Source organism: Lutjanus erythropterus, chromosome 5 (assembly GCF_056507025.1).
Source record: "Lutjanus erythropterus isolate fLutEry1 chromosome 5, fLutEry1.hap2, whole genome shotgun sequence".
Classification (NCBI taxonomy): domain Eukaryota; kingdom Metazoa; phylum Chordata; class Actinopteri; order Lutjaniformes; family Lutjanidae; genus Lutjanus; species Lutjanus erythropterus.
Genome location: NC_139321.1, coordinates 31648347 through 31674060, shown reverse-complemented (window position 1 = coordinate 31674060; position 25714 = coordinate 31648347). Strand labels below are relative to the sequence as shown.

At 36.7% G+C, this 25714-nt stretch overlaps 3 protein-coding genes across 3 annotated transcripts; all 3 read left to right on the top strand.

Moving 5' to 3' along the window:
* The first annotated feature begins 2795 nt into the window (after positions 1–2795).
* LOC146327163 (signal-regulatory protein beta-2-like) lies at positions 2796–6037 on the top strand. The gene is made up of 6 exons (XM_084719644.1): positions 2796–2838; positions 2945–3274; positions 4550–4906; positions 5065–5181; positions 5283–5329; positions 5408–6037. Exons 1-6 carry the CDS (start codon positions 2796–2798, stop codon positions 5540–5542), a joined length of 1029 nt encoding a protein of 342 aa, XP_084575770.1. The 3' UTR covers positions 5543–6037.
* A 7258-nt stretch (positions 6038–13295) lies between these two features.
* On the top strand, positions 13296–16156 carry LOC146327162 (uncharacterized). The gene is made up of 6 exons (XM_084719646.1): positions 13296–13338; positions 13469–13798; positions 14526–14882; positions 15018–15143; positions 15822–15880; positions 15971–16156. Exons 1-6 carry the CDS (start codon positions 13296–13298, stop codon positions 16097–16099), a joined length of 1044 nt encoding a protein of 347 aa, XP_084575772.1. The 3' UTR covers positions 16100–16156.
* A 5327-nt stretch (positions 16157–21483) lies between these two features.
* LOC146327161 (uncharacterized) lies at positions 21484–24888 on the top strand. The gene is made up of 6 exons (XM_084718294.1): positions 21484–21499; positions 21603–21908; positions 22044–22397; positions 23292–23432; positions 23521–23579; positions 23686–24888. Exons 1-6 carry the CDS (start codon positions 21484–21486, stop codon positions 23824–23826), a joined length of 1017 nt encoding a protein of 338 aa, XP_084574420.1. The 3' UTR covers positions 23827–24888.
* Positions 24889–25714: the final 826 nt, after the last annotated feature.

Below are 25714 nucleotides of genomic sequence, written 5' to 3'. Positions count from 1 at the left end.
GCACGAACATAATCTTGGATTTGTAATTCTACACATCCAAGATTCAGCATTAAAGGTTTTGTTTCCTTTGAATTTCTTGAACTTATCGTTTGATTTCGACTTTTACTGGTTTAATATGGACCAAACAATAACAGCAGTAAATCATGCTGGACAGGGACAATACCTTATTCCACTAATCACAAAAAAGCACCCGCTATTTATTTTAGGGTCTTTGGAAATCAGGCTACAACCCCAATAAATATGGTAGTATAACAGTGAAAGACATCAAAATACATAAGATCTACTATGCTGTATTGAATCAATGTTGTAACTTCTTTCTTATGTTAAATTTTCTTGATGTAGGACCCCCACAATGTAAAATATCATATCATACAGGCTGATGTTTGTGTGTCTGTCCTAAACAGTTTATTATTATCAGCTGTAAAGACTGTCCAAATATTGTGAGAAAATAAAGAAAAGTGTTGGGAATAATATTGTTTAGAAGAGTATAGTTTACATGAAGATCATACTCTTCTTTATTCAGTGTCAGTTATAGGAACCAAACAAAAGCTTGGTGTTGGTGTTGTTTCTTGTGCTTAGGTTGGAAACATGGTTGATATTATTTCCGCTCTTGTAGTGCAGTGAAATGCCAGCATAATGAGAGACCAATCAGATTGCTCTGATATTGTTCCCTCCCACTTTAAACAATTACATTAAGGTCAATCATCCTCTCATACGATCTAATTTAACTGCAGTCTCCAGAGGATTCATTCTCTCGATGTGCAGGCTTGTCTCTCGTCTCCACTGCTCACCCAGCTGCAAATGTACCACCGCTGTGAGGTGATGCTCAGATGCTGCCTTGGTGAAGCTGTTGAGGCTGATAAAACCAGTGCTGTTCCATGTTGCCTCACTGGTATTAAAAAGTAAACATGGCCAACAGAATAGCTTGTTCTGCTGTGTGCTAGTTGTTGTCCAGTCACAGTGGTCATAGTTGCTCTGGATGAAGTGTCACACAAAACCCCTGCTGGTCTTGGTAAACCCATCCAGTTTAGGTGTTGGTCTTCCTCTTAAAATTATTTCTCTTTTCTCTCCAAATGGTTGCCTTGAAAAAAGTGCACTATGTAAATCCGCGGCAAGATCAGTATTAAGGTTAAGTATTAATGCAGCAGCCATCACATTTCCATCAGCACGTAGCTTAGTTTACTCCCAATCCGTCAAAGACAAAGTCGATAACAACAATGGGGGCTAGCGCTGACACAAACCAAGGCCCTTGGTGTAGTCTGTCAGTACACATCTAGATTTGATTGGCTGATGATGCAGTCAGTCAAATCAAACAGCAGCTTCAGGCTTCAACAAAAGGCTAGCGGTACCATAAGTGCTGGTCCACAGAGCTGTGATGAGTTTAGACGCCAGCTTTGTCTCACAAGAAAATAACCATATTCATTCTGGATATATTTAAGGAGCATATTGACTGCTGGCACAACTGACACAAAAATAGAAAAAGGCAGCTGGGAGTAAAGGAAAAAGAAAATCAGACAAATAAAATCCAAATGTCCATGAAACAACAAAAACACTGTGGGAGGAAAAACACAAAGGTATCCAAAATGTGCACAAGAGAACACAGAGGAGCACAATAGAAATTAAGACCAACTAGAAACTAGAGGGAACAGAAAAAACAGCAGTCAGGCCAGACTTCCTTAGGCTAAAATAGAGAGTGAGAAAGGCATGAAAGTCTTTTTGAATTCACACCTTATTTTGAAAGAGCCCAACCACAACAGTGCACGAGTGCCCATGCATTGTTTGTTTGTCAGTGACTGTGAGTGTTTATCTGTTTCGTTTTGTGCAGGACACAAAGTACATCAAGAGCATCTGTTTAAATCACATTTTACAGTTGGTACTTTTCTTGTGCTCACACTTAACAAACCAGCTGGTTTTAGTTTGTAGTCAACAATATGTTGACCCTGATGAAGGCCACAGAGTCCATCTCTTTTCTTTTCTAGGTTTTTCAAAAAGAAAGTCCCACTCGGCCGTTACAAAAAGAAGTGACATAGTTTACAGCACTGATGCCTTCCCTCACCTCTCCTCTCCTGAACTCCCACAAAAGGAGTCTGATCCTCTCAAAGTCTCAGCAGGGAGAAGCTCTGAGCTTTAATAGTCTTAAATCAAAATAACTCACAAAGATGTCAAGAAAATATTCTTAAACCTGCTGTCTGTTATAAACTGGTCACTGTTTGAATTCAAGTTTCCCTCGTTTACCAAACTAAGACGAGCTCATTTGTAAAACACACTTCAAACTCAACAGAAACACAATGAAACTCACCAAAAAGTCTTTGTTAGTGTCACCACTGCTCAACAATCACCAGCTCTGGTTTGGTTGAAAATAAATCTTTATTCCATATAGATATGAAAATATTGTGGTTCCCTTCTGCCTCACTGATTCCTGGTCTGGAGTGTCCTGATCAGAACCTTTGTATCTGTAAAAACTATCCAAATATTATAAAAATACAAAGAAAATTGTTGGGAATAAAATTGTTTAGATTAGTATAGTTTACATAAAGATCACTCTTTTCTTTACTCTGTGTGTCAGTTATAGAAACCCGCAACAAAAGCTTGGTGTTGGTGTTGTGTCATGTGATTAGGTTGGAAACAGAGTTGATATTATTTCCGTTGTTGTGGTTTAGTGAAATGCAACTATAATAAGTGACCAATCAAATTGCTCTGATATTGTTCCCTCCCACTTTAAATGATTATATTAAGGTCAATCATCCTCTCATATGATCTAATTTAACTGCAGTCTCAAGAGGATTAACAAGAAAATGCTGTTCATATTTTATTTACTGCTGATGCTCAGAGTGGGGCGTAAGTATATGAAATCAACTTTTTATCAAATTTTTAGTTTAGCACACTGCATGTGTGAATCTACCTTGTTGTTGTTTATCACTGCTCTATTTAATGTGATCTCTAGGATGCACAGATGATTCGATCTTTGAGACGAAGACTGTTGCTGTTGGACATGATGTGACTTTGAATTGTCCTCGCCAGACATCCTTTGAGCAAACAACCTTGTATTGGATTCGACTTGTTTCTGGAAACTTGCCTGAATTCCTGGGAGGAACATTTAATTTTAATTATTCTGGTGTTAATAAAACACTTCACCTTACAGCAACACAAGGGCCTGGAACATTTCTTCTGCAGATTAGTAAAACACAGCGAAGCGATACTGGAATTTACTACTGTATCAAAGTATACCAACTTCAGATGACACTTGTTAAAGGAGCATTTCTAAGAATTAAAGGTAAACACTTTTTATAACCCAAGTTTATATCCTTAAAGTTTACACCATGTATAAATATATGAAGATTGGGTAACATTTTACATGAAGAGTCAATTAATTAACATTACTAATGCAATAATAGACATTAACTCACAGTTAATTTATAATTAATCAGTCTGTCTAATAGTATTCATTTACTAATGGTGTTCATGTTAACTATGATATTCTTCATACATTATTTAATAGTTTATGAAGATGCTATTAATGTTAATTAATACCATAGTAAGCATTAACTAACATTTAATTAACACAATAATAGTAATTGAGTAACTTGTAAAAAAGTAAAAAATGTCCCTTGTTAAGGATTACTAGTTAATTAGGGTACTAACTTATATTGGTATGTTGTTGATAAAAATGTTAACTAACATTTATATTATGGAGTTCACAGCTAAGTCATTTCATTAAACGGACAATTCACCCCAAAATCAAAAATACATATTTTTCCTCTGGCCGATAGTGCTTTTAATCCATCCAAATTGTTTTGGTGTGATTTGCAGGTTTGGAGGTATCGGCACTGGAGATGTCTGCCTTCTCTCTCGATGTCACATAGAAACTACTTTCTTTCTACTAGGAGGAAAGTATTTCTGATAGAATCTAACATAGAAAAAAATGTTCCCACATAAACCTGCTCACAACAAGGTGTGTGGATCATGTTGAGAAACCTGGTCATGATTTCTGGAGACACTGCTTTTGAATTTTTCAAATGATTTGGTTTTGGGGTGAAGTGTCCCTTTAAGAGAAAAACATTTTTATAAATGTTTATTGTCCATCCTCAAATTTATGACTTCATTTTAGTAAAGGTTGAGATAAGTTGACACATTTCATGGTCTACATGTATCTGTTCATTGACGTATAGCTGAACATACTGTATATTATTTATGCATGTCATATAAACATTACTTCACCATAATTAACCTGAATAAACTGAATATGCATTAATTAACCATGTAACAATTCACTTTGTGACCCCTTTTGTAAAGTTGAAAACATGTATCCCTTAAGTAGCACTTCATAAATACAGAATAAGAATTACATAACCATAATGAACCAGGTATTAATGCTGAATAAGTATAAGTATTATACTTAATCATAATTAGTCATTAATCATGTGACCTCCTAATGCTTATTATTACATTACTGAAGTTAATTAATGGACTCTTATTGTAAAGTGTTACTTTAAATGTTTTATGTATATAAATCAGTAAAATGTGTTTATTTTCTCTTTGTATTTTCCAGGACCAGAACCTGACATCACTGCTGTCATTCAAGTCCCTCCATCTGCTCCAGTCCGTCCAGGAGACTCAGTGACTCTGCAGTGTTCAGTCCTCTCTGAGTCTAAAAACACAGCCTGTCCAGGAGATCACAGTGTTTACTGGTTCAGAGTCAGATCAGATGAATCTCATCCCAGTTTAATTTACACTCATGGAAACAGTAATGATGAATGTGAGGAGAGTCCTGAGGATCAAACTCAACAGAAATGTGTCTACAGCTTCTCTAAGAACGTCAGCTCCTCTGATGCCGGGACTTATTACTGTGCTGTGGCCACATGTGGGGAGATATTATTTGGAGATGGAACAAAACTGGACATTGAAGGTAACTGTATCAAGTGTCAAGTATACAGTCAAGTAAAATCCATTAGATAAACTATTAGAAATGTTTAGTTTATGTTTTAAACAATTTAATTAGAAAGTGACATTAAACATAATTTACTTTTACTTATTGGTATCTTTTTCTTTTTGATAATATTTCAGGAACCAGTGAGTGGTTGGACAGATCCGGTGCAGTTATTTTTCTGCTGTGTGTCGTCCTGGCTATATGTCTGATTGTTATAGTCGCCATTTACACCATCAAGTGTGATTCTTTCAACGGTAAGAGTCATCAGTCACAGTTCTCCATACAACAGTATCAATTAAAACTACAGCATATTATTATTTATTGTTATCTATACATTTTATATTTTATAATCCAGCTGCTGCTGTTGCCGTGCAAAAAAACAGCGGTGGTCAGAAAAGTCAGGTAAGGAATTTAAATATGGGATTAACCTTAAAACATTTATGAAGGTTTTTTTTGACTTTGTCATCTCATATTTCTCAGAGACATGAGGACATGCAGGTTTATTCTGGTGTCGTCTTCACCATGATGAAAACTGACAGCGGTGCAATAAAGGATTCAACAGCAGCAGAGAGAGAGAGGATCTACGCGGCTGTCAAGACTTTTGGATTGGATTAGAAAGTTAACAGGCATCATGGTTCTGTATAATCGAGTTGGTGTTAGCTTGTTCTCTGTGAATTAAATTAAGGTTTTCCATACATTTGAAAGTAGTTTGATTGAAATAGATGTATTAAAATGAATTCAATGTGATATTGAAATTGTTGCATATCATGCCCTGTCTCTCAATTTATCTCCTCAAATTTGGACTCAGGATGGCCAAGTAACAGAAAACCAGAGACTCTTGTGTCCACACAGACAGATCTACTTCCTAACGTCCAGCATCAATGTGTTGCACTTGCTGGACACAACATGCAAGAATCTGGCAAGACAAGGGGAGGCTCATGTTAACATTTATGATGCTTTGTGCACAAATGCAGTCAAAGTTGATGGAAAATGTTTCCCCAATGTTGATTTTTTTTATGTGTAGATATCAACCATATTATCATCTCCAACTTGTTACTCTTGTTTACGTTCCACTAGACATTCAGAGAACGCACAGCAGCATTATTTCCTGGGTGTATACACACACACACACACACACACACACACACACACACACACACACACACACACACACACACACACACACATACACACACAGAGAGAGAGAGAGAGAGAGAGAGAGAGAGAGAGAGAGAGACGCACACAGTAAAAAAGAAACAGTTGTGCATTCTTTGAATGTGTATTGCTTTATTTTGTTTTATAGTTTATTCTATTCTTTGCTGAATTTAATTAATTATCTGTATGTTTAATGTGTGTGTAGCATGAAGGGACTATAACTTTTATTTCACTGTGCAACCTTGGTTGGTATAATGATAATAAATTACCTTGATACCTTGAATCACTGAAGTCCATACAATATTTAAATATTACAACATGTCACAGGTACACTGTGTGTACAGGTCTTGTGTTTGACTGGTGGTGGAAGAAGTACTGAAAACTGGTACTCACTTTTATGGTAGTCTGTTCCATATGATAAATTTCCCATACCTTCTCAGTCCACATATCATATGTTGGAGGGTCAGGTTTTAACCACTTGTTTGTGATTCATTTAATTGCTTATGTTGTCAATATTTGTAAAAGTTTTTTTTTTTTTTTTTTTTTGCTCTTCCTTCAATGACCTCTGGGGTTAGACCCAAAAGTGCGGTTCTTGCATCTTTTGTGAGATTTTGATGAAATATGATCTTAAGTGCATTAAAAATCTCTTTCCAAAATGTACTTAACTTTCTGCATGTCCAAAATATGTGGGCATGGTTGCCAATTTGTGTACCACAATTTCTCCAACATTTGTTTGAACATAATGAGCCCATTTTTGCCACTATTTCTGGTGTCCGAAAAAACCTCATCACCACCTTCCATCTGAATTCCCTCCAAGTGTTTGAATTTGTTACTAAGTGAGCACCAGAACATACTTCTTCCCATTCGTCCTGTGTTATGTGTTTACCTAATTCACTGAGTCATGCTTGAAAATATGTGATAAAAATGACCTACCACTTTCTTACCCCCCATTATCTGTTATCTGGGCTCCAACACTTTATTCAACTCCTTATGTTTTGTTAGAAAATCCCTTAATTGTAGATATCTGAAAAAAATCTGTTTTAGGAAGCATGTATTCCTCCCTTAACTGTTCAAATGACTTAAGGTCATGATCCTTGCAGAGTTGATGTAAATTAGTGAGACCGTATTTTGCCCATTTTCTAAACCCTGCATCCATATGGGAGAGTGTAAAATTGTTTATATGACCAATGTTAGTTAGTGCTGATATTGCTTTAGGCAATCCAAATGACAGTTTTATTTTCCTCCAAATTTTAATTGTAGCTCTGGTCCATTCACCCATTTGAGTTTCCTGTAGTGGGACATCTAGGAAAGGCAGAGTCTGTAAGGACCATACACATAAATCTTTTTCTATGTTGAGCCAACGTGTACAGGAAAGATCCTGGATCCATGTTGTTAAGGTTTTTAACTGTGCAGCCCAAAAATAATATCTTAGATTCGGGAGTTGAAGCCTTCTGTGTGGTTTAGGAAACTGCAATATTTTTAGTCTAATTCTTGGTTGCCTTCCTTGCCATATAAATTTAGAAATGAGCCTGTCCAATTTATCAAATGTAGATTTAGGAATATCAATAGGTAGCATGTGAAATGGATACAGTAGTTTAGGCAATACATTCATGCGTACACTTTCAATCCAGCCAAACAAAGATAGTGGAAGTGTTGACCATCGGTCTAAATCCTTGATAATGTTTTGAATTATAATTTTATAGTTTGCATCATATAACTGTTCTAATGATGAGGCGATTTTAATTTCAAGTTATTTGATGCCTTCTTTTGGCCATTTGAAACTGCTCTGAAGCTTGACGGTTTGTGAAATTTTGCCACCTATATCCATAGACATTGTTTTGTCCACATTCACTTTATAGCCAGAGAAATACCCATATGTGGAAATAAGATTTTTTAAGTATGGAATTGTTGTTGTAGGTTCAGTAAGGTATAAAAGCTGCATCTGCATACAATGATAGTTTATGTTGTTCTCCATTTATTGTCAGTCCCTTTATGTTGCTGTCGTCTCTAATAAGCTTGTGGTCAGTTATAATGTCTTGTTCATTTTGTATGTTATAGATCATACTTGTTTAATCCTTGTTTTTTTTTTTCTGGATTCCAATAAACACACAGACACAAACACTCCAGCTGCTCCAGCTGTCATGCTGACTGATCTGTTAAAGACAATCTGACAGCTGTGATCTCATGTGCACTTTGAAGATCTGTTGAGATGATCAGGCCTTACAATTATAATAATAATCCCCCTTTTCTTATCAGTGAGATTAACGTTAAAGACACACGCACACTGCTGTTTAACATAAATGGAAGTTTTTTGTGATTATGCAGATGTGTGTGTGTGTGTGTGTGTGTGCCTCAGCCAAGTGTGAGACACACACACCCGCATACTTTTAACTTCAAAATTTATTGCTGATAGAAAAGACCACTTTACTAATCCACACTCCTGTGTGGGGAGAAGACTTTACATAAATGAAGGTGTTTTGTGGTTGTGTGTGTGTGTGTGTGTGCGTGCGTGCGTGCGTGCGTGCGTGTGTGTGTGTGTGTGTGTGCTTAAGTCAGTGCTTCTTGTGCACTCAGACCTATTGCACCACAAACTTTACGCTTCAATAAGTTTTTAGCTGGTCTAAGGTACAAGTGGTTTTTACTCTGCACAAGAGCACAAGATAGCAAATGTGCCTGGCCATGCCTTGGTTTGCTTTCATTTTTAGACCTCCCACCCACGGCCACACAGACCAGGTACAAGTTCATTTGACATCTTGTAAAATTGGCAAAAATGGCAGTTGCACCAGTGAAAGATGGCAAAGACACCTGCACCTCCAGTGCAACTGTTTTGCAATGGGTGTAAGACAGGATCCGCTGACAGTCAACTACTTCATGTCATTATTGGGTGTCAGTTTGGAATAAAATACAAAAACTATTACATGTAAGTACTTTAACTGTAAGTTGAGTCCCTTTGTAGAGACTTGAGGAGCAGGTCACAGGCCGTGCTCTGTCTGCAGAGAGAGGTGATGCTGGTTGTGGTAATCTGCTCTAACAACAGTGTTCACACACACTGTCATGCATTCTGTCTTCTTTCGTCTTTACACTTTTCTTGCGGTGAAAACCAGTGCCACATTGTTCATTTCCTTTGCTTCACCACCCCGCAAAAATAATGATGTTTTTGTGTTAATGACAAATATTTCAGAATAAAATAATGTTTGAGGACAACTCCTAAAATAAATGAACGTCTCCATCTTTCTGGTCTCGAAGCACTTTGTAAAGTCCTTTTGCACGTCTGTCGTGTGAACAGCAAGCAAAGCCACATGCAACATCTACACTGACTGACAGGCTGCGGTGGGCTGTTTCTCCACCCTTTGACCAACCATCAAGGCTGTTTACTCAGAACAGACCTGACTATGAGCTTCAAACAGGATATGTAGCGAGGGAAGAGCTACGAGAGGTTTCAGCAGGCTAATTTTAGTTCTTACTGGTTTGTGTGCTCATTCAAGTACAAATAATATCTATATACTGTGTTTTTAAAGATGCAACAAAGGGCATGTGCAGCCACATGAATCAGTGATTTTAAAATATACAATCATCATATTAGTTCATTTGTTGTTTTAAGTTTGATGGAACTTTATTACAAATTCATCACTGCACGAATAATCTAGAAAATCAGATATCTCACCGCCTACTGATTGTCTGGAGATTTTTAAATGCTGCTAACATCCCTTACATTTTTAAGGGACACCTTGCTAGAAATGAACTCTGCCATCATTCTGCTCAGTATCATCAGCAGGCCTGGAAATTCATCATTTTAAGAGCACAGCAATTTGGCCTTGCATATTGCCAATGCTTTGATGACACAAGACCCAAACACCAGGGCAGCAAGGCCAATAAATGGACCAATTATTTTAAGTCTACAGAAATAATGTATTTAACTGAAGGGTTAATTTTATTTTATTTTTGCAAAGTAGTTTTAGATACCATCTCAGAATAGTGAGAAACTTAATTAAAAATGTCTCAAAATATTAATTATCCAAGTCATTACTGCGATAAGATTTCTCATCATAATGACTAACAGGATGTGATGCAATGCATGGAAAGCAATGCAAGCTTATAATTTAGCTGTTTGTCACTGTTACCAGAGACTCCAGTCTGCAGTGTAAACAACAGATTTGTAGAGTAACATGAAGATTCATGTGGAAAGAAAGTTTGTATTATGTTGTCACTTCTGACCATATTCACACGCTCTCTTACTCCTCCTACTTACTCCACCTGAGGACTGGTTTTCCTGGGGTTCATACCAGGCTCGAAATCTGACCTGCCACTGTTTTTCACTTGATGTAAAAACTGTTCAATCCCAGCTCCACACTGCAGCCCACGCTGGTCTCCAGTCCCAGTCTTCAACTAGTCGAATCAGAGGATGACATAAATCAGCAGATTCATCAAACTCTCAGTGCATTAACAGTTTATAAGAAAAAATGGAATTAAGCTATAATAACTAATAGAGGGAGACAAAAGTCATTCAACACTGCAAACACAACAAAATATACATGCAAATAAATCAAAGGAGCAAACAAAAACAGATAATAAAAAATAATTCAAAAGCTTCTCCCCCTATTCAGCTTATAGCTGCTGTCAGTTTCAGTGTCTTTAGGTCACTGTATAGACCAGCGCTGCTCCTTACACCCAACACACTTCCTGAGGCTAAAGTACAGAGTGAGAAAGGCAGAAAAGCCTCTTTGTATTCACACCTTATTTTGAAGCGCCCAACCACAACAGAGCATGAGTTTCCATGCATCATTTGTTCATCGGTGTTTAACTGCGTCTCTTTGTGTCAACATACAAAGCAGGGCACAAAGTGCATTAAGGGCATCTGGGTTTTTTGTTTTTTTTATATCGTTGGTGTCGAGGTGAACGTGTTCCTGTGATACTGTGAGAGAGTCACTCTACTCTGCTTCTGCCTTTCAGCAGCCCTCTGAAAACAAGTGAAGTGAGTACAGAGGATGGGAGGTTTATCAGCCCTCATCATCTCTGTAGCTGTGCTCTTCCTGCTGAAGTGACTGACAGGCAGTGTGGGCGGGTCATCATTGATGACGTGAAGCTTTTGAATATTTAAGATGGCTCCTCTGTCCTTGTGTATCACTGTACCAAATGGTACATGATACTTCTCTCTTAAATGCACATAAATCAAATACATTAATTAAATTCCTGTTTCACTGAATGGTAACAAGTATTTTGGAAGTAAATTTATAATAATTAAAGACTGTGCATGATTAGTCATGTAGTTGAATTAATGCTGCTAATCAGCACCAGAAATACAAGTATAAATTATTTATTCAATTATTTATTCAATTTGAATAAAGTCCAGTGGCAGTTAACAGCGATTAACTGTTGACTTTTAAGGTGCTACACAGCTGCCCGCCACTAGCCAGCACTGCAACACTGACAGATGAAGGCCTGCCTCTGCCCAGCTAATGCCTGGATGGTTTGGAAAGTGTTATCGACAAAATGAGACAGAGGACATTTCGTAAAAACCAGCGAGGTTTAGCAGAATTGTGACTGAGAAAATTTAAATAAGGTTGTATGTAAACTGTGTCAGAATAAACTGGTATATAATGACTCAACCAGAGCAATGTGTAAACACATCCAGCAGGCTGCTGGTCCTGGCACTGCTAACGTCATCGCAATGTTGTTTATGCTGTGACCCTGCTCCATCTGAAAAAAGAACAGCTTCAGTGTTAATGTTTCCTAGGATAATGTGAAGTGTTCATAATGCACAGAGCAAAGTGCCACAGATTTCAGTGGTATTTAAAGGATGAATCTCTGTTATCTAAGAAATAATATATTCTGACACCTGATGTCTCTGATAAACCATACATCTTCTGAATTCAAGTTTCTCTCTTTTACTGAAGTTAGACAAACCAGTGCTGATTTGGTTGAAAATAAATCCTTAATCCACTGCATTAGATGTCAAAATATTGTTTCAGCCCGCTGCCTCTCTGATGTCTGGCCAGAAGTCAGAGTCCTGATCAGAACTGTTGTTACATACAACAACAACACTACCCTCGTGCTGCAGGTCTCACCAGACTTCAGTTATATGAGGGTCTTTAGCTGCACAGCTAACTGAGCTAACAGCAGCTAGGAGAGCAGCTACAGCCAAAGACAGTTACAACAGAGAGTATAGTGAGCAGCAGTTAGAGGTTACTCTGGTGAAACACTGCCCCCTAATTTTTGCAGGTAACTTTTACATGTGGCCAAATTTTTTAAGTTTAATCAAGTAGGAAATTATTCACAGGAAGAGCCCTGGTATCAATGGGCTTCATGACATTTACCATCACCACTGACCAGATATGAAGAGCGCTAAATTTTCCCTTTAATCTGCCATTATGATGCTCTTTTCCAAAACATCTTAAAACAGTTTGAGTTGCCAACCTTAGCCATACTTTAAGCACGATGTAAGCATTGAAATTATCAGTATAAACTTAATCTTGGGTTTGCAGAATTATTCACCATCAAATGTTTTGTTTCTGTATAGATGTCTTTGAATTTCTTATCGTTTGCTTTTGAGTTTTACTGGTTTAAAATGGACCAAACAATAACAGCAGTAAATTATGTTGGACAGGGACGATACCTTATCCAACAAATCATAACCTGCTATCTATTTCAGGCTCTTTGGAAATCAGGTTACAACCCCAATAAATCTAGCAGTACAACAGTGAAAGACATCAAAACACTTAAGATATGAAAGAAAAAAATGTGCTGTATTGAATCATGTTGCAACTTCTTTCTTATGTTAAGGGAAATTTTCTTGATGTAGAACCACAACAATTTAAAATATCATATCACACAGGCTGATATTTGTGTGTCTGTCCTAAACAGCTTATTAAAATCAGCTGAAAAGTCTTCCCAAATGAAAAATACAAAGAAAAATGTTGAGAATAATATTTTTTGATTACTGTAGTTCACATAAAGATCACACTTTTTTTTTACTCTCAGTGTCAGTTGTAGAAACCCGCAACAAAAGCTTGGTGTTTGTGTTGTTTCTTGTGCTTAGGTTGGAAACATGGTTGATATTATTTCCGCTCTTGTAGTGCAGTGAAATGCCAGCATAATGAGAGACCAATCAGATTGCTCTGATATTGTTCCCTCCCACTTTAAACAATTACATTAAGGTCAATCATCCTCTCATACGATCTAATTTAACTGCAGTCTCAAGAGGATTAACAAGAAAATGTTGTTTGTATTTTATTTACTGCTGATGCTCAGAGTGGGGCGTAAGTATATGAAATCAGCTTTTTATCAAATATTTTTTTAAATATATTGTCTTCTTGCATCAGTTTAGCACACTGCATGTATGAATCTACCTCTGTTGTTAATCACTGCTCTATTTAATGTGATCTCTAGGATGCACAGATGATTCAATCTTTGAGACGAAGACTGTTGCTGTTGGACATGATGTGACTTTGAATTGTCCTCGCCAGACATCTGAGCTCGGAACAACCTGGTACTGGATCCGGCTTGTTTCTGGAAACTTTCCTGACTACCTGGGAGGAACATTTACTTTTGATTATCCTGCTGTTAAGATGACTCCTCGCATTACAGCAGAACAAGGGCCTGGAACATTTCTTCTGCAGATTAGTAAAACACAGCGAAGTGATACTGGAATTTACTACTGTATGAAAGTAAAGCAACTCAACCTGACATTTGTGAAAGGGGTTTTTCTAAGAATTAAAGGTAAACACTTTTTATAACCACACATTACATAATAAAATTGTCTTACATGTATATATCCCAGAATTCATAGGAAATAGAGTAACAATTTACATTAAGGGTGTTTTGGTGTGAACTGGAGAGTTTTGAGATGTTGGCCTTAGAGATGTTGGTCAACTCTCCAAAATAATGTGACTAAATGGCAATATCAAAAACATGCATTTGAAAAACTAAATAGCAATGTGTCTGTCCAGATATCATGACCCAGTTACACACGATAAACCACAGAGCTTGTTTTGAGCAGTCTCATGCTTCATTCATGATAGAAAGGAAGTAGTTCTGTAGCCCCGACATAAACCTGCAAACAATAGGGTTTGTGGATAATAACTGAGAGCCTGATCTATATTTTTGTGCATGTTATATAAGAATTACTTTATTAACCATGTAATAATTCTGAATGAGGATTAATTATCCATGTATTAATGCTCTTTATGACCCTTACTGTAAAGTCGAATCCATGTGTCCCTGAAGTATCATAAAATGCATAAAGATATTTATTGGCATCACACAACCATAGTTAACTATGTATTAATGCCAAACAAGTATCACTTAACCATATTCAACTGTTAACCATTTCACCTGCTTATTATTACATTACTAATGTTAATGGACCCTTATTGTAAAGTGTTACTTTAAATGTTTTATGTATATAAAACAGTAAATGTGTTTATTTTCTCTTTGTATTTTCCAGGACCAGAACCTGACATCACTGCTGTCATTCAAGTCCCTCCATCTGCTCCAGTCCGTCCAGGAGACTCAGTGACTCTGCAGTGTTCAGTCCTCTCTGAGTCTAAAAACACAGCCTGTCCAGGAGATCACAGTGTTTACTGGTTCAGAGTCAGATCAGATGAATCTCATCCCAGTTTAATTTACACTCATGGAAACAGTGGTGGTGAATGTAAGGAGAGTCCTGAGGATCAAACTCAACAGAAATGTGTCTACAGCTTCTCTAAGAACGTCAACTCCTCTGATGCCGGGACTTATTACTGTGCTGTGGCCACATGTGGGGAGATATTATTTGGAAATGGAACAAAACTGGATATTGAAGGTAACTGCAGAACCTTTAAACATAAATCATTAATAAGATGCATCACAAAATGCATTGCATGCACACAAAGCAGTGTGACATCTTATCTAAATGTTTGTTAAATTTAAGTATTTGCTCCTTTTCATATTGTTTCAGATGTCAACAAACAGGATTTGCAGACGAACAACACAGTTCTGTTTGTGTTGTGTGCTGCTCTGAGTCTGATCGTTATTACACTCCTGATTTATACCATCAAGACAAAATCTTGTGGTTGTTGCAACGGTAACAGAAACTTCTCATACATACATGAGTCTATCAAACATTAAAGAAAAATAAGTTGAGAGAACTCACAGACCCAAGGCCATTGTCTTCAAGTGTTTTTAATTTTATGTCAAACTCAAATGTTTTGAACTAAATTAAAACAAATTTGAGATCTTTTTTTTCCTCCTTAGATGAACTTGATTATTTGAGTTATAGAAACCTCAAACATTCCATATTTCAAAAATTGTTTCTTGTTTCATGTTTAATTTGTTAGCCATTAGCCCTGAACACAACTTTCCATTATTTCGTTGCTTGAAAATAAAATGGTTGCAATTTAAATTATTAAATTATTAACCTTTATTCACGTACACTTCAATGATTTTACTCAACAAATTGGGGGGGAGAAGTATTTAATTTTTTGTTAAAATTCTCTTAGAAGTTTCTCTAAGAAGAAAAATAAATTATCTCAACCCAAGATTATAGTACAGCAAACTTTTTTTTAGATTATTTCAAAGGCTTGAGTTTGACTTTGATTCAAAATCAAAAAAAATAATGAAGGCAGTGGTCTTGAAAGTTTTTTACAGTGCAAGTGTATTCATATAACCCAATATCCAATTATTACACAGATATTACTGATTTGTATAAAATAACTTACATCGTCTTTTATCTTAAATCTTCATTTTTGATTTTGTAAAACAGCTGCTGTTGTTCTGGAAACAAATGATGCAACAGCCAGCAGTGATCAACAAAGTCAGCAGGTAAGATATATAAAGAAAAGATAACACCAGAAAAGTTATTGGCAGATATAAATCTGTTGTCTCATAACATTTCTCTGTATATTTATTCAGAGAGAGGAGAATGTGTTGGTTTATTCTGCACCAACCTTCAACAAGAGGAACACTGGCAAAGCAGAGAGAAGAAATGTAAAAACAGCAAAAGAAGAGACGATCTACTCTGATGTCGCCATTCAAAGATAATCTAATTCTTTGTCCGACACACATGGAAATATACTGCTTCACCTCAGGTCAAGATGAAAAAAAATCAAGTTTTACTTCTGAAGACACAGGGAATATTTTGTATGCCTTCATCTGATCACATCTGAATTACTGCAGCAGCCTTTTTACTTTCTTGAACCAAAAATCTAATGATGAAGGTAAAGAATTCAGCTGCCAGGCAGAAACATGATCGATGCACTTCTGTTTTAGCCTCTTCAGGTTGGTCGAGATATTAATCTACTTTAAGTCACATCTTAAAATATGCTTTTATCAGAGAGCCTTTCCTGATTTGACCTGAGTTTTAATTGTTTTTGAACTGTCTTTTATTTCTTAAAAATGTTTTTATTTTCCTTTTCTCTTCTTTTATGCTGTATTGTATTTTTTACACTCAATTTTTTTCCCATCAGTTTTCTGTCAAAACCTGATGATTTTAAAACTTCTGTTCTATTTTGCTGCTTTCTGAAGCCCGTTTTTAAATATGGACTTTGAGGAGGATTTAAGGTCTCTATAAATAAAGAATTTTGTTATATAAGATTCTTACACTGTATATTAGTTCTTGCTTCATGTTGTGCATTTTTTTACTAAACAGATTTATCATGCTACCTCTCAAACAGACGGAGGGTTGAGGAAAGTTTCTGCCCTCTCTGTTTTTTCAGATATGCAGTTTTAAGGCTTTAATTTCTCCTACGTTATCAATGTGATGCAAAAATAATTTGTGTTGCTTCCTTCCTGACAAGATAGAAGATATAAATATAATAATAATATAAAACTTAAAAAAAAACATGTTTATTTAATTTTATGCTGCACCATTTTCAGCTCAATTGCTTTATAACAGCATATTTTTCATGTAACATGTTTGCCATCATTTGTTTATTTTAAAAATTTCCATAGTTGCAGACATTTCAGGATGCAACTAGAATATGAAAGAGACACTGACTGATTAAATATATGTTTATTATTTGGCAGCATTGTTTGTAAATATATATATATATATATATATATATATACATGTGCTACCACACATCCATTTTCCTTAATAATGCTTTACTAATTAAATTGTCTTTGCTATCAAGACTTCACAGTGTAAGCTTTTAACACAGAAAAACTAGTTCTACATTGCATGAATACAAATGTCAAAAACCAAAAAGCTAATTAAAGCTCATGAATACTGTTTACATTTTTCATATTGAATGTAAGTGACACACACCGTGAAATTCTGTTTAATCCTAAATTAATCTGAGATCTGAACATTAGGTTTGATCATTGGTCCTATTTGATTCAGTCATCAGGAAAAAGATAAATATTGCAACAAAGCTCTCTCAACAAAACTATGTGTATAATTATTTTGCAAATAAAGACACAAGTGATGTGCCTGTACATGTGGATGATGCCTATAAGCTTCAATGATATAACATAGGGTTTCTGTGGAAACATAATATTGAGCTATAGTGAATAAAAAATGTTTGGTAATGATTGACCATCAGTATTTACAGAGGATGTATTCTAATGCATTTTAAAATCAACTAAATGTTTGTCTACTGAAGAGTCATCGGCAGACTGACATTCTTGGTGATGTGTGAAATGTCTACTGAATGGATTGCAATGAAATGTGATACACATAGACTGAAAAAATAAATCCCCCTTTTTGTCTGTATGCCATTGTCTGCAACTGCTATTGAAAGGTTTGTGTATTTATTCAAATTGTAGTCCTACTCAGCAGTGAATTATGTTTTTTAAAAGTAGCTAAGCAGATCACACAGGGCAGGAATTTTCGAAGTCTGAGACTGAAGGCCTCAATTTGCCCTCTGCGTGTCTGTCGTTAGAACAAGCAAAGCCACATGCAGCAGCTACACTGACTGACAGGCTGTGGTGGGCCGTTTTCCTGTGACCGACCATCAGGGCTGTTTACTCAGAACAGACCTGACTATGAGCTTAAACAGGAAGTGTAGTGAGGGAAGCGCAGCACGAGGTTTCAACAGGCTGATTTTACATTAACAGATTTAAAATAATGAATTTTTATTTTACTGCACTTTTTAATTACAAATAATGTCTCTATTTTATGTTTGTAAAGATGCAACTAACGGCATCAACAACCATATGAATCTGTGGTCTAAATGATTTTCACCTCCTCCCGCTACCAGTGCAACTACAAATGAAGCATCCACCGATGAAAAGCAACAAATCCTAGAAAAGTGCAATGACAAGCAATCATGACATGACCTGGGGCATTTATAGAGGAGGGGACTGACCACCCCTGAAATCTGATTGGCCTCCCCATATCCTCGAGTATGATTGGTTGTCTGTGTAGTGAGAGGCAGGACCTTAGTTTGACCCAACTGTTTGGTATTTTTGGATGTGCATTATTCTCTTGTATATGTAACCTACTTTTAATTACTTTTAGTTATTTTACTTTATTGATTAATTTACAGCACATGGTTAAGTTGGTTATATAGTTTCCTGTACAGTACAGTACAGTACTTATGCAGTAATAGCTACTGCTCACAACAAAGTCTGGATTATTTTTGAGTAACTGGGCCATGACTTTTGGAAAGAGACACTGGTTTTGAATTTTTCAACTGTATTTTTGGTGCTTGAAGCAACATAAGTCTAGTGTCATTTAGTGCAATTATCTTGGAGAGAAGGCAGTCATGTCAACAGCTGATAAATTCTGCAGCTCACTGACAAAATGAGCATGGATCATTACAGGAGAGGAGAAACATGTAGCTTTGATTATGGGGTGAATGGTCTCTTTAAATACTTCCATAAGTTGTTGTGATATTAATAATAACACATTATGGTGTTTTTCCACTTGTCTTTTTTAAAGAAAAAAAAAAAAGATAAAACAGCGGTCAGGCCAGGCTGAGAAAGGCAGAAAAGCCCCTTTGTTTTCACACCTCAGTTTGAAGCCCAACCACAACATTGCATGAGTTTCCATGCATCATCTGTTTGTCGGCGGTGACTGTAAGTGTTTATCTGTTTGTGTGTCAAAGTACAAAGCAGGACTCTACGTACATGAAAGTATTTACTGCAAGACCCTCAACTTTTCCTGTTTCCACCTATCTGTATATTTAACCGTGTACACGTGTCATGTGTATACAGGCTCGACACAGCCGTGTGTCAGGGAAGCCTTCATTTAACTTTATGGTAATTTTTGTATGTCAAAATAAAACTGATATGTTTTGGTTTGTGGTGAACAATATGTTGACCCTGCTGAAGCCCACAAACCACCTCACATCAGTCTCACTGCAGTTTTGGCCCTTTCAGTTGTCTATTTTCGGTCTCTATACATGTTAGTAGGTGGAGTTGTTCCAGAAAGCACCACTCAGTTTTTGATGCTATATCTATAGTAAAAAGCCTCCATTGTATTTTTTTTTTTTTTATTAAAACAGCAGATTTCATCCTTCAGATCAAAACATGCAGGTCAATTAAATCAAAAACTCTAAACTTCCCATTGGTGAATGAGTTTCTGTGATAGCCTTGTGATTCAGTGGTGCTCTTCTCCTGCCTCTCACCCCCTGGACTGTCCCGTACTCTGTTTGCTGTGCTCTACAGATGACTGATGGGGAAAGTGGGCACGTCATCCTTGATGATGTGGAACGTCTAGAGGGACTGGCTTCCATTCTGTCTCTGTCCTCTGTCCTCTGGTGCACTTTTAGAGGAGCAGTAGGATTTAGTGGTAGCATATTGTGACCAACTCACTTCACCCTTCCCTTCCAAGCATGTAGGAGAACCCATGGTTCCCATAAAACATGCAAAGAATGGAAAAGGCCAATTGATTTGTCTATTCTGGATTACTGTAGAAACATGGTGCACTCCACCGAGGAGGACCTGCACCCTCTGTAAAGCTTTCACCATTCTAAGGTAACTAAAATGCAATAATTCTTATATTCTACAATTAGATGCTTGTCAATCTTACATACTAGGCCTTTAAATGTACAATTTAAATTCCTATTCAAGGCTCTCATGCATCAGCTTGCAGATTGCTTATTGCTTTTGTGTTTCCTGTAAAGGAGGCAGCTGGGGAGGGACTTGTTGCAGATACTAACCACTGTTTAAAGTAGCCAACAGCACTGTGTATTACACCTAGTTTGATGACAGAGAATAGCCTAGGTGGTGGTTTTCTTGCGGAGTTTAGCTACCTTTCCATCAGGAAACTCCTGCAACGAGCTTAGTACTGAGTTCGTCCCTGTTCTGGTTAGCTACTTTAGCAACAAGTAAGCAAAAGCCACCAGTCTATCAGGACACACTGTAATTAAATAACAGAGAGATGAAGATGAGTAGCCAGATGAGACCAGAGGAGAAACTAGGAAATATTTTCTGCATAAAATACAAGTCTGTTTCACCCAAATCAGTGAATAAAGTTATACAGTTGTGCTTTTGTACAGTGAGGTCCATTCCTCAAAAAATTCACTTCATCTCCATCAATGCTCTGCTGCATCATAAGCCAGAAAATGTTTAAAAACAAAATGTTTTCCAAGAAAAGACAAACTCTGGAATTCCATTAAAAATACCAAAGAATAACTACAAAGCATCTATTTGACGTTATTGAACCAATAGTGGATGTAAACATGAATTTCAACTCCATTCAAATTGTAAAGCAAATATAAGAAACTTTCATACTGTGTTGATTTCAGAGGCCCCTGTGGACAAAAGTGGTTTCCACTGTCATAACCACAAAATATAAAAAGACATGAACATAAAACCTCCCCCTGCTTCTTTTTAACTGGCTAACATATGACTCACTGTGACTTTGCCTGGGAAAATGTAAACACAGGTTTGTTTCATCTGATTTCAGTGTCCTTATTGGGGTTTCTGAAAATCAGATTGCAACCTCAATAAATATGGTAAATCAACAATTAATTAAAATAACACACTTAAGATGTATGAGGCAAAAATGTGTGTTCCTCCCACCTGTGTTAAAGGGATTTCCCTTTATACACAAATCTCACAAGATAAAATTAAATATCCTAAACAACTTAGTCATATTAGTATCAGCTGTATAAAATTAAAAATTGTGAAAAAACAAAGAAAAATGATTGTTTTGGATTTCTGCAGTTCACATTAAGATCAAATCAAATTGTCTCGTGTGTTTTGTTTCAGTGACAATTATAGCAAAGCACCATGAAACGAAAGCTTTCTGTTGCTGGTGTTTCATGTGTTTTGGTTGGAAAGAGGTTTGAGGGGTTATATTTCCACTGTGGTGGTAAACGCCAACGTCACGAGAGGCCAATCAGATTGTTCTGAAACTGTTCCCTCCCACTTCAAATGATTACACATCACTGTGAATCATTTTATAGTTTGGTCTGAATTACAACAGTCTCAAGTGGAATAACCAGAAAATGATGATTATATTTTATTTACTGCTGATGCTCAGTGTGGGGCGTAAGTATCTGATTTACCCCAGATATACATTTATTGTCATTGTCTTACAGACATTTAGGAGTCATGATTCTTTCACTGATGCTGATTTAAAATGTCTTTTCAGGATGCAGAGTTGATCAGATCGTTGAGCAACAGACTTTTGGTGTTGGAGATTATGTGACACTGACATGCAACCCTGAGTCTTGGGAACGGATGGTTTGGATCCGATTTGTGTCTGGAAACCTTCCTGAAGTCTTAGGAAAAACATTTAGCTCTGAGAGTGTTGATCCTCGTGTTACAGCTGCAGTAGAATACAAATCATTTGTTCTGCGTATTAAAGGAGCACAGCTAAGTGATTCTGCAGTTTACTACTGTATGAAAATAGAAAGCAAAACGACATTTGTGAAAGGAGTGGAACTAAAAGTTAAAGGTAAATAAATTAAAAAGCTTTCATGTTCTTAAAAGTTGGCACATTTGGGTGTGAAACTTAACAGCTTTCTTTTTAAAATGATATCAAAATTTCAAAAGGCTTTTTTTTTCCCTTCATCTGTTTTTAATTTCTCAGGACCAGGACCTGATATAACTACAGTCCCTCCATCTCCGTCGGCTCCAGTCCGTCCAGGACACTCTGTGACTCTGCAGTGTTCGGTCCTCTCTGACTCTGAGAATAAAACGTGTGGAGGAGATCACAGTGTGTGCTGTTTAAGACCTGGACCGGATGAATCAAATCCAAGTTTTAATTACATTGAAATAAACAGGGCTGAAGAATATGAAAAGATCCTGGACGAACTCTCAAAAAAGAAGTGTTTCTACAGCTTCGTCAAGAATGTCAGCTCCACTGATAACAGGACTTATTACTGTGCTGTGGCCACATGTGGGGAGATATTTTGTGGAAACGCATCAAAACCCAACAGTGAAGGTAACTGCATTGTATTACTATATGATAAGGAAAATCGCAAGTGAAGTCTTTGTTGTTATTGTCAGAGATAGGTCAGATTATTTGAAGTGAGGTGGTGTAGTTGTCCATGGTCAGTGTATTACCCACCGCACATGGCAGTCAGCCTGCTCCCAGTTTAGAGAAGCAGCAGGAGGACCAATGTAGTAAGTCAAGCAATCTATGTTGTATACTTTCAATGTTTTACTTTGCTGCCTGACAGCATTTTCTGACAGGAAAGTGGCATTATGTAGGCCAAGTATTGTTCTCTCTCACGTACACCAGAATCCATTGGAGAAATCAGTCATTTTATCTCTCAGAACACAGGAGTCGTTGGTCTACTGCTGTCTTGATCAGTTCATTTGTCTGTCTTATTGTGAGACTTTGAATACAAACTAACCTTTTAAAACACTGAAGTCACACAAACAAATTAACAAATACAGGCAGCAGTAGTCCAGCAACTCCATGTGTTTTTCTTGGTAAATGACTAACTTCTGCAAAGGAATTTGGTTGAGTGAGAGAGGACAATATTTGGCCTGTGTAACGGCAGTCTCCAGTCAGAGAGGGCTGACTGATGGGAAGGTAAAGCGTAGTAGAAGTTTTTTCAGGTTGGCCTAATTTAAGGTGGCTAAATACATTTTGCTGCTGACTCTGTCCACTGCATCAGCGTTGTTTAGCTTCCCACACCAGTAATCCTGCTGCTTCTCAAAATTACCACAGATAATACAGTGACTATGGATAAGTACCTCATGCAACCCCACTTAAGAAAATCAGATCTATCCCTATAATGTACCATAACACTGTAAATTATACATTACTCATATTGCACTTTTACTAATTATTAACTAACACTTGCTCATTTTCATATTGTGTCAGCAGTCAACCAGTGTGATTCTGAGAAGGACAACGATACTATTGTCTTTCTTTTGTGTGCTGCTTTGGCTATAAGTCTGATTGTTGTAGCCTTTCTCATGTATTCAATCAAGAAGCTCAAGAAAAACTCTTGTGATTGTTGCAACGGTGAGCAAAATGACACTATACATCCATCTATCAGACAGTGTTTGAAAACAGGATTCAAATTAATGCTGTTTTTATTTTTGCAACACAGGTGTTGTTGCTCTGCAGACAAATGCCGCAACAGCCGGTGTTGATCACCAAAGTCAGCAGGTAAAGTTCATAAAGAAAGAATGTAGCTGGAAAGTTATCAGTTTCTCTCCCTCATTGCAGACGTTTTCATCTGCCATCTCAAACATCTCTGCATATGTTTTCTCAGGCAGATGATGACGCATTGGTTTATTCAGTACCAACCTTCATCAAGAGGAAATCTGGCAAAGCAGAGAGAAGGGGTACAAAAACAGAGGAGGAAGAGAGTATCTACACTGAGGTCTCTTCTAGGGCTCTTGGGTTGGATTAACAGTCCGCTAAATCTCTAGATTTTCTACTTAAAGGAACAGTTCACCCCAAATCAAAAATACATATAGTCTGTAGTGCTATTCATCTATCTAGATAGTTTTGGTGTGAGTCGCAGAGTTTTGTAGATGTCAGCCATAGAGATGTCTGCCTTTTATCCAGTATAATGAAACTAAATGGCACTCAGATTGTCATGCTCAAAAAGTAAAAAAAAAATGCATTTGGAAAAAGTCAACAGCAATGCCACTTTCAGAAATCAGGACCTGGTTACTCAAGATAATCCACAGACCTTGTTGTGATCAGTTTCATGTAGGATTTACTTTTTTCTGTAATGTAATCTACTGGAACTACTTTCCTTCTTTATATAACTGCTCACTGAAACTGTGGATTATCTTGAGCAACTGAGTTATGATTTTTGAAAGACACACTGGTTTTGGATTTTTCAAAAACGTTTTTTTTCCTGCTTTGAGCACCACAAGCTGCATGCCATTTAGTCACATTATACTGGAAAGAAGCCAGACATCTGTACAGCTGATATCTCCAAAACTCAGTAGCTCACATTAAAAAATCAAGATGGATGAATAGCAAGGTCAGAGAAAAATATGTGTTTTTGATTCTGGTGTGAAATGTCCCTTTATTGTTGATGTAATTTACACTGTGTGAGAAATGCACTGCTTAAACAGCTTGATTTCAACTTGAAGTTTTTGATAACTTAAAAAAATATATTATATTTAAACTGAGATTGTATTTATATAATTTGTAAATATAATTCATACTAATGATTATGAGAAATAATATATGATAGAGTAATAAATAAGCTTTTATCAGTAGGCCTGGAGGTACCGTAACGTTAATGTCTGTTTCATTATGAGTCATTATCAAAGTTGTGAACTCTGAGAAGATTTCCCTGTTTGTTCTTATGTGTATCATGAACTTTCAAGTCTGTAAACTTCCTCCATGACTCACATCTACATATTTGTCACAGCTATGCCAATATATTGCACCATTAGTTTTTTTGTGGCTGTGAAGCAGTGTTACTTCTTACACATTATGACAAGATATGATACCAAGCAGATTAAAGTCACTTTTACTACACTATTTTTCAGTGTGTCACTGATTGAATGTCTTGTTTGATGAAAGAGTACAACACAGCAGAAAAAAAACTATTGAAGGGAAACTTCAGCACTCCACGTGGATATCCAGCTGGTACTGATGGTAAATGGAGGCAATTAAAGCAAGTCTATCAGTCTATCGCTGACATTTTATCTGTCTATTTTTATTATATTATTATTATATTTTGGTAGTTTCCTTAACAGATAGTTGAAAATGCTAACAAATGATTACTAATTTAAACATTTAAAACTTCCTTTTAAATTTAATTGTAAGTTTTCTAATTTAATCAATGGCTCTGCCAGACAAATCAATGTCCAATGAGGCACAGGTAATGCCATTTCTAGACTCTCAGTTAACTATCAATTAAATCTAGGGTAGACAATATTGTTTTGGTATCACTGACAAATAATTTGAAAGTGATTTGAAAGTCACAGAGTGAGAGAAAAGAGAGTAGTGATGTAAAGCAAAGTGAGTGAGTGTAGTGATGTTGAACTTGTGTGTGTGTGCAGGACAGCAGAGAGAAAAACAGTTTTACGAGTCTCTTTACGTTCAGCTCCCAGTACTTCTGTAGCTTCACACTGAATTTTTATGTTTTGAAATGTAGTTTCTCTCCTCTGTCTGTGATTTTTTTCTGTCAGGTGTCTGTTTTATTACACAAAGTAGATGTCTGTCAGTCTGTGTTCGCTCACGATAGCCTCAGTAAACTGTTGCATGTGCGCATGAAGCACGTGCTACTCATCTGTTAGGAGGAGCTCAGGATGGAGAAATAAAACTTAACT